This window comes from Populus euphratica, unplaced genomic scaffold (assembly GCF_000495115.2).
Source record: "Populus euphratica unplaced genomic scaffold, PopEup_1.0 scaffold119.1, whole genome shotgun sequence".
NCBI lineage: Eukaryota > Viridiplantae > Streptophyta > Magnoliopsida > Malpighiales > Salicaceae > Populus > Populus euphratica.
This window is the reverse complement of record NW_011500011.1, coordinates 153,620-165,742: the sequence shown is the minus strand read 5'-3', so window position 1 is coordinate 165,742 and position 12,123 is coordinate 153,620. Positions and strand designations below refer to the sequence as shown.

Sequence of the window (12,123 nt, the reverse complement as noted above, 5' to 3'; positions counted from 1 at the left end):
CAAATTAACAAGATAGAAAAAAAGGTTGAAAATAAATTATATATAAGTAAAGAAATTAAAAAATATCAAAATAAATTAGAATGAGTAACTCAAAAAATAAATATGTATATAGGTTGCGCTTGATTACTTTCATACTATGAATAAAACCCACAAAAACATGTCTGGGTAATAATCTCTCTCAGATTAAACGCTACAATATTTTTTTAGATGAAAGATGCTCATTGTTCCACACAAGAAAGTTTAAGGACTTAAGTGGAACATATCATATTATAGGGTTGAACATGAAAAATTACCCACCACCAAACACCAAAAAGGGGTCATGACTCATTGGACCTATCCAATATCAACGGCTAAAACCTTAAAGAATCTAGACCTTCAACAGCCTAGATTAAAAATTACCCTTCCAAAGATACCAAGTAGCTTTGCTTGGTCTATCGTGGGTCTTTACAAGTTGACAGGTAACTTCTCTCCCTTGTTTTCTATATATTCTGTTCTCTGCTCCATTTCTCGCTCCGTGACTCTCTCTCCTTTCGCTTTTTGCTTCTCAAAAATCAAAATCCGTGAGTAGCTTTATATATATAAATATTTTGTTGTTGTATAACCCTTTTTTTGTTAATGCGTTTTTGTGATTATTTTTGGTAAAAAGTTCGTTTCTTTTTGTGTGATTAGTGTTTAGTTTTTTTTTTTATATATAGTTTTTGTGGTGGTTAGATTAATGCTGGTTAGATTTTGTGATAATTAGAGTTTAATTGCGTCAGCTTGTTTGTTTTATTGTGTGCTGAACTGGGTTTCAATAAAGTTTCTTTCTTTATTTTGAAATGAAGAGCTAGGTGCAGGTTATTTTCTGTTTTGTTGGTGTAGTTGAGGACTTGAAGGGAAATAAAGGATTTGAAAGTTTTGATCTTTTTCTATATTACTTTGTTAAAATGTAAAGATTGACTAAAGAAATGAGCTTTACTTGATCCAAGGACATTGCATACAGTAGACAACTTATTGTTTGAGTTAAATTTCATGACTTTATGTTAGATTTTTTATTTATGATTATTGAACATGATATTAGTTTTCTTCTTGATAATGCGTGTTAATCACTTTGGATTAATCTGATTGATTATATTGGTTATTGTGTTTCCTGAATTGGGCATGATTTTTTATTTCTTAACATCAATTTATAGGTGTAAACATGGGAGTGAACTTGCAAGCAATTGTGGGGTTTGTGTTTCTTTCATTTCTGTTGTTTGCTGTTGTATCATCCGCGTCGAATGATGGTTTGCTTAGAATAGGATTAAAAAAGGTGAAACTTGATAAGAACAACCGAATTGCTGCACGGCTTGATTCCAAAGAGACCTTGAGAGCTTCTATTAGGAAGTATAATCTTTGCAGTAATCTTGGAGAATCCGAGGATACTGATATTGTTGCTTTGAAGAATTATCTGGATTCTCAGTACTATGGCGAGATTGGTGTTGGCTCTCCTCCTCAGAAGTTCACTGTGATCTTTGACACTGGTAGCTCCAATTTGTGGGTGCCATCATCTAAGTGCTATTTATCGGTGAGTTTATGTGCCCTTAATGTTGAAGAGTGCATACCAAATGAAGATTTTTGATTGTTTAAGAGGGAGATTAGGAATTGATTGTTGGAGATTTTTTAATGGTTTAACTTTGCTATACAGGTTGCTTGTTACTTCCATTCTAAGTACGACTCTGGAAAATCAAGTACCTACAAGAAGAATGGTTTGTTTTTCCTTGCTAATATCAACAATTTCTTAACTGCATTTTGTTATTCATTCCATGAGAAGACAGTTTAGCTTGTTAATTTGTATGTGGTCCATTGGACGTTTATCTAGAATGTTTAGGTCCAAGTAAATATGAAAATGCTGCATATTAATTTCTTTTTTGTTTAGGTATGTGGTTGCCATGATGAGCTATAATCTGTACAGATACTAAAATTAGTTAGGAACTAATGATACCTTCACTATAATCTTAAACCACACAATGCATCACTAGCTATGATTATTTAGTCTGAATTGCTCGTCATTGCAGTTGCATGAGCTGTATGACAGAGAAACTATCATATGCGTATTTTTCTTCTTTTTCTTTTTTTCAGGAAAAAGTGCTGAAATTCGCTATGGCAGTGGATCTATTTCTGGTTTCTTCAGTAATGACGCCATCGAAGTTGGTGGCCTGGTTGTGAAAGATCAGGTAATGTTGTCTTTCAACTTATTTGCATGTTATTACATGGTGTGATTAGCCAGTCTGTTCTCACTGCACTTTTATAATTTTAAGGAATTTATTGAGGCAACTAAGGAGCCTGGTATCACATTTTTGGTGGCCAAGTTTGATGGTATATTGGGACTTGGGTTCAAAGAAATTTCAGTGGGAGATGCTGTGCCTGTCTGGTATTTGTCTTATCTTTTAGTTCTCACTGACCATTTAAATATTTTTTATGGTTTGTGTTTGAGTGACACGTGCTTTTTGAACAGGGACAACATGATTAAACATGGTCTTATCAAGGAACCAGTATTTTCTTTCTGGCTTAACCGCAATGCAGAGGATGAAGAAGGGGGTGAAATTGTGTTTGGTGGGATGGACCCGAAACATTACAAGGGCAAGCACACTTTTGTTCCTGTGACACGGAAAGGCTATTGGCAGGTTGGTTGGCTGTACCCTTTTCTTTTCTTAAGAGTTCTCAATAAATGTTTTATCTATATTTTTCAATTATTTTTCTCATTTTGTTTTACTGTAATTCTTGCTCATAGTTCAACATGGGTGATGTCCATATTGGTGATAAACCAACTGGTAAGTTCTCTCTTATTACCTTCACTTCTTAAATAGAAACTCAAATATACCAGTAGAGCAAAGCTGTGTAATAAGATATATTGTATGTAGCATGTATCCATGTGTCTTTATATATATGTGTGCTATATTGCATATGATTCTACACTACCTGTCATTATATTGTCTAATCACCCTAAGGATGCTTCTATTCAGGGTATTGTGCCAGCGGTTGTGCAGCAATTGCAGATTCTGGAACTTCCTTGTTGGCAGGTCCAGCGGTATGAACAAAACACAAGAATGCTTCAGCTTGTTGGATGAATAATTGTAGATATCTTATTCGGTACACTTTGCTAGCTAACTGTTTAGCTATCCTATTTATTGACCTTGAGTTAAAGTTGTATGGATTGACTAGAACAAATAGGATGAAAAGGTAAAAAGCTGTTGATATTTTTCTTCTGTTGGTTTGAGGATTTAAAGATGAATTCATTCTCGTGTTTTGTTGCCCCTGTCTGGGTACAATTATCTGATATGGATTCTGACTTTGAATTGTACTTGGATATGGTAGTTTTTAACTTGATTTTCTTGTAAACTTTTTATGTGTTCAACCTAGCAGTGTAATAGACTTCTAGACTGACCTTGTCACAGGCTTTGAAATAATTTTTTTATATAAGTCATTTAGAGGAAAAATTAGAATCTTCTATGATGCAGATCTGTAGTTCTGTTGTCAATCTGCGTATGCTTAAATATTTGTTTGTTTCTCTCTTTTTCTTGCAGACTATAATTACAATGATAAATCAAGCCATTGGAGCCTCTGGAGTTGTTAGCCAGCAATGCAAGGCTGTTGTTTCACAATACGGGGAAGCCATAATGGATTTGCTACTCTCTGAGGTGAAAACTAGCTTTACTTTTATTTCAGACACTCTATTAACCTTGGCTGATAAAAATTTTACCTGAGAAAATGGTTGTGGTCAGCATTTAAGGATTTATTTGTGTTCTTGCCTATGTATTTACAGGCACAGCCAAAGAGGATTTGCTCTCAAATTGGGCTTTGCATGTTTGATGGAACCCGTGGCATAAGGTTGGGCTCTAAAGTGTTCCGTTCTTATGCGCAGGCTTTCACAATTTTACTTGGATGCATTATTTTTGCTCCTTGATACTGGCCCCTGTTTTTGTTTATAGGCCAGAGAAAAGTCATTAAAGCACACCCCTTCTTTTTGTATATTACCCCTTTTCATGGAAGCAAATTCTTGCTGCCATGCATGCTCCTGCTTTTGTCAGTAGAAAGTTTTACCTTGTGCTGTGGATAGGCAGTTAACTTAGTGTTTTGTAATTTTGCTTAGCATTAGCATTCAGAGCGTGGTGGATGAGGGCAATGACAAGTCATCTGGTGTTCTTGGTGATGCTATGTGCTCTGCTTGTGAAATGGCAGTTGTCTGGATGCGAAGCCAGCTGAAGCAGAACCAGACACAAGATCGTATATTGGACTATGCGAGTCAGGTGAATTAAATGCGTTAGCACTTTATATATTAATCAATGAGGTGATAACACATGCATTATTCCTTAATAATTTCTTGGGCCTTTGCGATATGCTTCTCTTGCTGATACCCATGATACTTTTGCAGCTTTGTGAACGAATGCCAAACCCGATGGGAGAATCAGCTGTTGACTGTGAAAGTGTTCCTTCCATGCCCACGGTTGCCTTCACAATTGGAGGCAAAGAGTTTGAGCTCGCTCCAGAGGAGGTATTGTATCTGAACTCTCAAGTCTTCCCCACGCCCCCCCCCCCAAAAAAAAAAAAAAGTATGCACTTGTAACTGTTTATCGGATTTGTAACCATGCACAAGTTGGTGAAATGCAACCAGCTAATCATCATAATAAAGAGGTGTCAGTTACATTTATTTGTTTGCTCTAAGAGATACAAAATTGTGTGATGTTTTGATTGACTGTCATTAAGTTCCTTCTAAGAACTGATTTTGGTCTTGTCATTATGTTGGGATGCATAGCTGTAGTCTAAATTTGTATTCTAGTAGTAATATAGTCCATAGTCCGACAATAAGCTCATAAGGAACTTGGACACGGCCTAACTTTTCCTCCATTTACACATGAAGTGCTCCTATTGAATATGCAACACAACTTAGTATTGCATGAAACATTACCCCTTTAACGTACTTCATTAACCATACATATTAATTCATAGAACTAATGCCTTTTTCCTGGTTTGTGATCAGTACATTCTCAAGGTTGGCCAGGGTTCAGCTGCCCAGTGCATCAGTGGCTTCACTGCTTTGGATATACCTCCTCCTCGGGGACCTCTCTGGTACATCATATTCTCAACAAACCTTTTTAATGATCCTAAAAACATGTTTCGCTTGTTTTATAACCTTCATTCCATAGTCATAGATGGTCATATGTTCCGTGGAGTCTTACCTATTGATCTTGGGCAATTCAGGATACTGGGAGATATTTTCATGGGTCGTTACCACACTGTCTTTGATTCTGGAAAGCTAAGAGTTGGATTTGCAGAGGCAGCTTAAAGGATATAGTTTGGGGTCTGTCTCATATTTCCCCATCTTATCAACTAATATGTAATGTGCTTTTCAAAAGGTGATGGGAGTCACTGATGAAAAATATGATGTTTCTGCCCCCTACTTAAATTAAACAGATGTTATTGTAAATATTCATTTGCTTGCTTCTTATCAATTACAGATTGATACAGTATAAAATGCCATATGCATTGAATGCTGTGTTAGTTTAAGGCCATTTTTTTCCCTTGATGCATGCAGTTCTTATTCAAACTCTTGTCCAGGTTATTTCCTATCTATCCTTAGAAAAGAGGGAGCCAAAGAGTGTTAGGTTATGTTAGGTTACATTAATACATTTTCAGTAGGTTCATGAAATGAACACTGCTCTTCAGGCATATAATTAATAATTGTCATTTACAGGTCCACAGATTGGAAAGTTTTTGATCTGTTAGGTTTATGCTGTTATCAAACCTTACCTTCCTTTAAACTTCACCATCAGGATAATTGTTTCTAGTCGCTTTTTATTTAGTTAGTTTCACCAAAGATTTCAGGCTCAAATATAGCTTTGTGGGGACATGGAAAATGGGGGTCTAGTTTACATGCAATCTAGTACTGGGTAGCGTTTGGTGTATGACTCGACCAGTGCATTTGCATGTGATTGGTGTGCGTTTAGGATTAGCTAGAAATTCGTTTTCTACTCTTCGTCCACCACCTCATTTAGTCATGTCCAGGCTTATCTACTCACCCACATCTAGTTGTCTAGTCGTATTTGCTCGCCAATGTTTCTGTGCATCGTTATGCAATATAGTCTTATTTGCTCACTAACGTTTACTCAGTCCCTGTCACAGAAAAGTCTCTAGTGTCTTACTTTATGCTTGACGTGAGTTGCCCACCTTCATTTGCATATATTCTTTTGGTCACCAAACAACTGAGTGCCTGCACTTGTGCTTCCTCCTCAACTGCCAACTTTGGTGGCTATTTTCATGTTAGTTGAGAAAGTGGCCGGTGAAGAAGGGAATAGTGCTAGGAGGGCAAAGAAAGGCCTGCAAAATGCGTTTTCTAACAGTTAATAGCACCAGCACCTCCTGTGGCCATTGAAGAGCCAAGAACGAAGAGCTAAGATCAGTCACAAGGAAGCCACAAATGGGCCCCTTAGTTCCCGTTACTTTCTAGCAAAATAAAAAATAAAAATCACATCACACTGCCTTTTCATGGTCAATTAAGAACGATGATGCACCATGCACGTTTAGTTTAGTTTAGTGTTTTTTTGATGGCATGCATGATGATAAGGGAAATCTTTTATTTCTTATTAACTAAAATTAAATTCTTTTCATGTTTAGAATGAAAAAACATAAAGAAATAATGCCTTTTCATTTCAACCACAGTTTCAATGTAGACATTGCCGCATAAACAAGTGGGACATTGATTTAATGATCAAAGGTCAAGGGGTGAACAACTTATACATGGATATTCAATTCCCTTTGGTTTGATGACAATGACATGATCAACAACAGAAAGAGAGATGACATTGATGATGTAACTTTTTGAATTTTGTAATGCATTAGTTAATGTAATTTTCTTGTGTAATTTGGACCAAACTTCCATTCTAAGCATGATAGGTAGTTGGTGGGTTGGTTTTCATGGAACTTATTAGGAGCATTGCCAACTATACATTTTCCTACCGTTTCATAAAAAAAATTTAAGAATTAATTAAATTTCATAAATTCTATATCATTGTTTTAAAATCTAATAACCAATGTTATTCCTAAATTTTTTTCTTTTTAAAAAATCTAAATTACATTGTTTTGATTAAAGATATAAAGTTAATGAATTAATTGTCAAGTTCTAATCGGATTAGACTCGGGTTAATAAGATCAGCTCAAGTTTTTTATTGAATCACCAAATCAACTAAGTTTTATTTTTATTTTTATTTTTATTTTAACCCAAATCAATACAAGTCTTGATTTAGTTAGATTTTAGATTAATTTGTCAAGTCTGTTAGTATTTTAAAATAATTATCTATATCAATAAAATATTACTCCATATAAGGATAAAATAATAAAAACAAATCTATTAAGGGATATATTTAAACAACTCATTTAATTTTAGTTTGTTTTTGAAGGAATGATAATAGTTGTTTTTTAAAATATTTTTTTTTAAAATAAATTAAAATAATATTTTTTATTTTTTTAAATTTATTTTTAATATTGACATATAAAAATTAATCTAAAAATATATAAAAAAATTATTTTTTTTTAAAAATTTTTTAGTTAGGGCCGCAAACGAGGCGAATCATCTCCTACCTCACATACTTTATTCTTGCGCTAGCTTTTTCACATTTTTTTTTTCTTCTTTTTTCCTCACCAAAAGCATGTAATGTTAAAGACGGGCGCCGGCTGTCCCGCAAACTTTGTCAGTACATAAAAACTACATCTGTGTCTGTGATCTTTACTATTACCAGTTGGTAGCTCTCTATCTCACCTTCGGCAACAACTTGCAAACAATGTAACTAACATTCTATCAGCCCATTTTAATTTCCCAATATTTGATCTAAGAAAAAACCCTAGTGAAAATTAATAGTCCTTCCTGGGAAAGAAAGCAATCAAAATCTTTTGTTTTTTTCCAAGTGGGGTTTCAAAGTAGCAGCAGCAGCAGCAGGTAGGAAGAGTCCAAAGTATGTCACAGTCCTGAACAATCACAGTGTTTCTTCAAGAAATTCAAATGTATTTCCTTGTTGTTTAAGGATATTTTACTCCGCTTTATGCTACTTTACGCCGATTATCCATTCAACGCACCGAAGTGTTTGATCTTTACATAAGAAAGAATGGGTCCCAAACCTTTTACCGAAAGCCAAACTGGAAGAGGTGAAAGGGAGGGAGTGAAGCCAAGGAAAAGGTGGCTGGCACATGAAGAAAGCAACGTAATAGTTTGTGTTACTTGAAAGGAACGTCGGATAGATAGATTCTTGGCTTTTCTTGGGAATTGGTTGCAGCTTTCATTCATTCTTTTGCATTTGCTTCTCTTAGGTGCCTTGAACAATGCCTTGTGAATTCTTCTTGTATACTTCACCTACAATTCTAAATTTCTAAGCTAGGAAAGCAACAAATTGCTTCTTCTAGAGTTGTAGGTTTGGCCCTGAAATCTAAGGCTATGATGCTTTAGATCATCCATTCAAATAGCCTGGTGAATTCACATAATTATGGCATGCAAATGCATTAATTAAAATCTAAAATTACTCAAGAGCTAGCAAGCAATTTCTTTTCTTTGGAATGAATATGGTCATAATTAAGAATAAATTAATTGATGGAAAATAATGAATTATAACCTTGATAGAAACTAGCCAAAAATTCTCACATCAGTCACAATAATTTGAGGCTTTAATTAAATACAAAATATGTTAACTAAATATTGAAATATCCTATCAACCAAATTAATTAAGTACATAAAATGTAAGATTTTGTGCTGAACACTTCATATCAATTAAGAGATTTTAAAGACTAAATATTACTTAAAAAAAATTAAGAGTAATGACAAAGTAATTGTTGAAAATGCCCATACTTTAATCTATCATTTTTTTCCATGAGGATCTAGTCATCAACAATGCATTTACAAGTTATCTAAGTTTCTAACATGAGTTTGACAATGTACGATAATTCACTCTTGAAGTTATCTAAGTTTCTAACATGACTTTGAATATCTACGATATATAATGTACTTTTGAATTATTAGATTGTGATATTCTAACAATTCACATAACTTAATAATTTTAACAACCACCACTTTGATCCTTAGAGGGTGTTGTTTTTACAGTTCAACATGTTTTTTCTTAAAAAATATTAAATTGAATGTGTTTTTTTAATATTTTGATATGCTAATATTAAAAAAATATAAAAAAACATAATTATTATTTTTATTAAAATACTTTATACCACATTACTTTTAGTTGTAGCATACAGTCATGCTACTATGTAATTAAAGAAGAATATTTCTTGACCTAATTAGCATTTAATCCATGAGTCGACAGTCATTATAAGTAAAGCACTAATTGACTTTTACTTCAAAATTAATAACAAAATCCAACTTGTTATAGCTAGCTTGGTTCAAGGATCAATATCATAGCATTATTAATTAGAGGTTTACCTTCACATTCATTGTCCACTACCATTAGAGACTTTCAAAAGTCAATTAACAATGGAGATTAAACTAATCTACTCTGTATTAATACAAACTCTTATCCTCTAATTAACCTCTCTAAAGTATGGAATATACCATCCATTGTATGATCCCACGCTCATTAACAAAAGACGTCAACACAAAGCATGCATGTGCTCACGTGATAATCTCGTCAACAAGGCATCATTCCATAGCTAAGCTAATGAGCTCAGCGTTAAGATTAAGCAAGTGGCCTCCAAAGCCGGCCAAATTTGCTTGCAACCCACCAGCTGTTCGACACCTGGAAGCTTTGCCTTTAGAGAGAGGAAGTAACGGCGGCCGCCCATTGACCACAAAATGTGTAAAAAATAAAGTTGAATGAAGAAAGCAATGTTTCTTGCTTTAAAGCCAAACGTACCAAGCCAACCACATAACTGTTTTTATAGGTGCTATATATAGAAGCTTGCAATGGCCAGCTACCATAACAAACAATTCAGCTTAATACACATCCCTTAAATCTTTTACCCCCCTCCCCATTCTCTCCAAAATGGACTGGACTAGAGGCCAAATCATTGGCCGTGGCTCATCAGCCACCGTCTCGATGGCCAGGGCCAACCTGTCCGGTCAGGTCTTTGCGGTGAAGTCAGCTGAACTATCAAAATCGGAGTCACTTCAAAAGGAGCAAATTGTTCTTTCAACATTAAGGTGTCCGCAAATTGTAGCATATAAGGGCTGCGACATTACTAATGAAAATGGTAAGGTCTTGTACAATCTTTTCTTGGAGTATGCATCCGGTGGCACGCTTATCGATGTAATTCGGGAGGGTGGAGGTTGTCTTGACGAGGACATGATCCGATCGTATGCTCGGACAATTTTGCTCGGCCTCGAGTATCTTCATTGTAATGGCATAGTGCATTGTGACATCAAGGGTCACAATATTTTGGTCACTAGTGATGGGGCAAAAATTGCTGACTTGGGTTGTGCTAAGCGGGTTGATGAGGTGTCAGAGGCAGATTGGGGCACGACGGCAACAATTTCAGGCACACCACTTTACATGGCACCCGAAGCGGCGCGTGCTGAACACCAAGGGTTCCCTGCTGATATATGGGCTGTTGGGTGTACCATGGTCGAGATGGCCACCGGACAGGCTCCATGGTTGAATGTCTCGGACCCAGTTTCAGCTCTTTACCAGATTGGGTTTTCGGGCAACGCGCCAGAGATTCCAAGCTTCATGTCTAAGCAAGCAAGGGACTTTTTGAGCAAGTGCTTGAAGAGGGACCCGATGGAAAGGTGGTCAGCCAGTGAATTACTTAAACATGATTTTATTATTGAAGAGCCAAATCTTATTTTAAAGGAAAACAATAGCTCAAAAGCAGACACTCCAACATGTGTTCTGGATCAAGTCTTGTGGGACTCAATGGAGAAGTTAGAGACAACTTGGGATTCGACCCAGAATACTTCTCTGGTCTCTCCATTCGAAAGAATCAAGCAATTGACTGAAGGCAATGGAAAAGCACACAGCTGGTCGACATGGGATGATGCTTGGGTCACAATAAGAGGCAACAAAAGTAGCAAAGAACAAGAAATGGTTTCTTGCAGTGAGGATTATAACATGGCATATGCCAATGGATCCGTTGAAAATAGTGGGGCGGAGATAGCTTCGCTTAGCATGGAATATAACCTTGTCGTTCTTAACGAGCCCACAAGTATTAGTGGGAATAATACATGTAATAACACTAGCAGTGGTGGTAGCTGTGGTGATGGCAGAAGGCATAAAATATTGTTGATGCCTTGTGCAGGTAGAGAAGATGCTTTATGTAAGCCATTCGAATTTTGTGAAGGAAATAAAGTTCTGTTTTCCACATCGCAATGCTTAGCTTGCTTATCTTCATATACTGTAGCCATGGTTGTTCAAAATTACATATCTAGTCATACGAAACCTGCTGAATTTAATGGTCCAAACTAGTTAATCAGCCCACTTAACACCAGCATCCAAACCACAGCCTTTCAATTGTTATGATATAGTTTTCAAATCTTCACTTTATATTCGACTTAACTATTTTTTTAATTAAAAAAATATTATTTTAATTAAAAAAATATTTATTTTAAAAAAATTAATAATTTTAGTCAAGTTAATCATGTTATGAGTCAATTTAAATGTATGATTGGATCAATTTATTCCCTTATTTTTTTCCTCAAACTGAATAAATTTAGATTCTAAGTTGATTGTATCATGGTTTGAATTATTAAATTAATCTAAATTTTATAAATTATAATTTATAAGGTATGACTTAGATGTTGGTTTAAATAGTGAGCCAACTGTTTTTTTTTTTGTTGATAAATGAAAAGGATAACTAATGCCTAATTGACACTGACTTCATTTACCACTATAGTTTAAGAGTGGTTATTCTATGAATAAATTATATATTTTCCTAAAGCATGCACCAATGGTGTCCCAACAGAAGATAGTAGAACAGCAATTAGTCATTTAAGCTCTCTCTTTCCTGTCATCATCAGTAAATTGCAACACCATTGATATTTGTCACAACCCACCACGAAAAGCTAGCTATATTTTATATAATTATGTTAAAATACACAAAGGGTTGTATAATCAACCTAATAAATTTCAAGAATAATTTTATATTATAATACTTTATATTTAATTTTATTAATTAAAA

The 12,123-nt window shown here is 35.0% G+C and overlaps 2 protein-coding genes across 3 annotated transcripts; both read left to right on the top strand.

Annotated features, from left to right (window-relative positions):
- The first annotated feature begins 376 nt into the window (after positions 1-376).
- LOC105141437 (aspartic proteinase-like) lies at positions 377-5,518 on the top strand. Of its 2 annotated transcripts, none has more exons than XM_011048660.1 (14): positions 377-458; positions 1,173-1,546; positions 1,667-1,727; positions 2,101-2,195; positions 2,280-2,392; positions 2,477-2,645; positions 2,753-2,792; positions 2,985-3,049; positions 3,546-3,659; positions 3,785-3,849; positions 4,112-4,268; positions 4,394-4,513; positions 5,000-5,088; positions 5,221-5,518. In XM_011048660.1, exons 2-14 carry the CDS (start codon positions 1,181-1,183, stop codon positions 5,303-5,305), a joined length of 1,539 nt encoding a protein of 512 aa, XP_011046962.1. In that variant the 5' UTR covers positions 377-458; positions 1,173-1,180; the 3' UTR covers positions 5,306-5,518. The 2 variants fall into 2 exon arrangements, with proteins under 2 accessions (XP_011046962.1, XP_011046961.1); XM_011048659.1 differs by lacking the exon at positions 377-458 and adding an exon at positions 469-560.
- Positions 5,519-9,876: 4,358 nt separating this feature from the next.
- Positions 9,877-11,413, top strand: LOC105141435 (mitogen-activated protein kinase kinase kinase ANP1-like). Its single transcript, XM_011048658.1, has one exon. It carries the CDS (start codon positions 9,993-9,995, stop codon positions 11,409-11,411), a length of 1,419 nt encoding a protein of 472 aa, XP_011046960.1. The 5' UTR covers positions 9,877-9,992; the 3' UTR covers positions 11,412-11,413.
- Positions 11,414-12,123: the final 710 nt, after the last annotated feature.

What these genes read in the sequence shown, in the direction of transcription:
- LOC105141437 (XM_011048660.1), top strand. Translation starts at nt 1,181, where the DNA reads ATGGGAGTGAACTTGCAAGCAATTGTGGGGTTTGTGTTTCTTTCATTT. An exon ending in AAGTACCTACAAGAAGAATG is followed by an intron (nt 1,728 to 2,100) that starts GTTTGTTTTTCC and finishes TCTTTTTTTCAG; the next exon opens with GAAAAAGTGCTGAAATTCGC. An exon ending in CCTTGTTGGCAGGTCCAGCG is followed by an intron (nt 3,050 to 3,545) that starts GTATGAACAAAA and finishes TTTTTCTTGCAG; the next exon opens with ACTATAATTACAATGATAAA.
- LOC105141435 (XM_011048658.1), top strand. Translation starts at nt 9,993, where the DNA reads ATGGACTGGACTAGAGGCCAAATCATTGGCCGTGGCTCATCAGCCACC.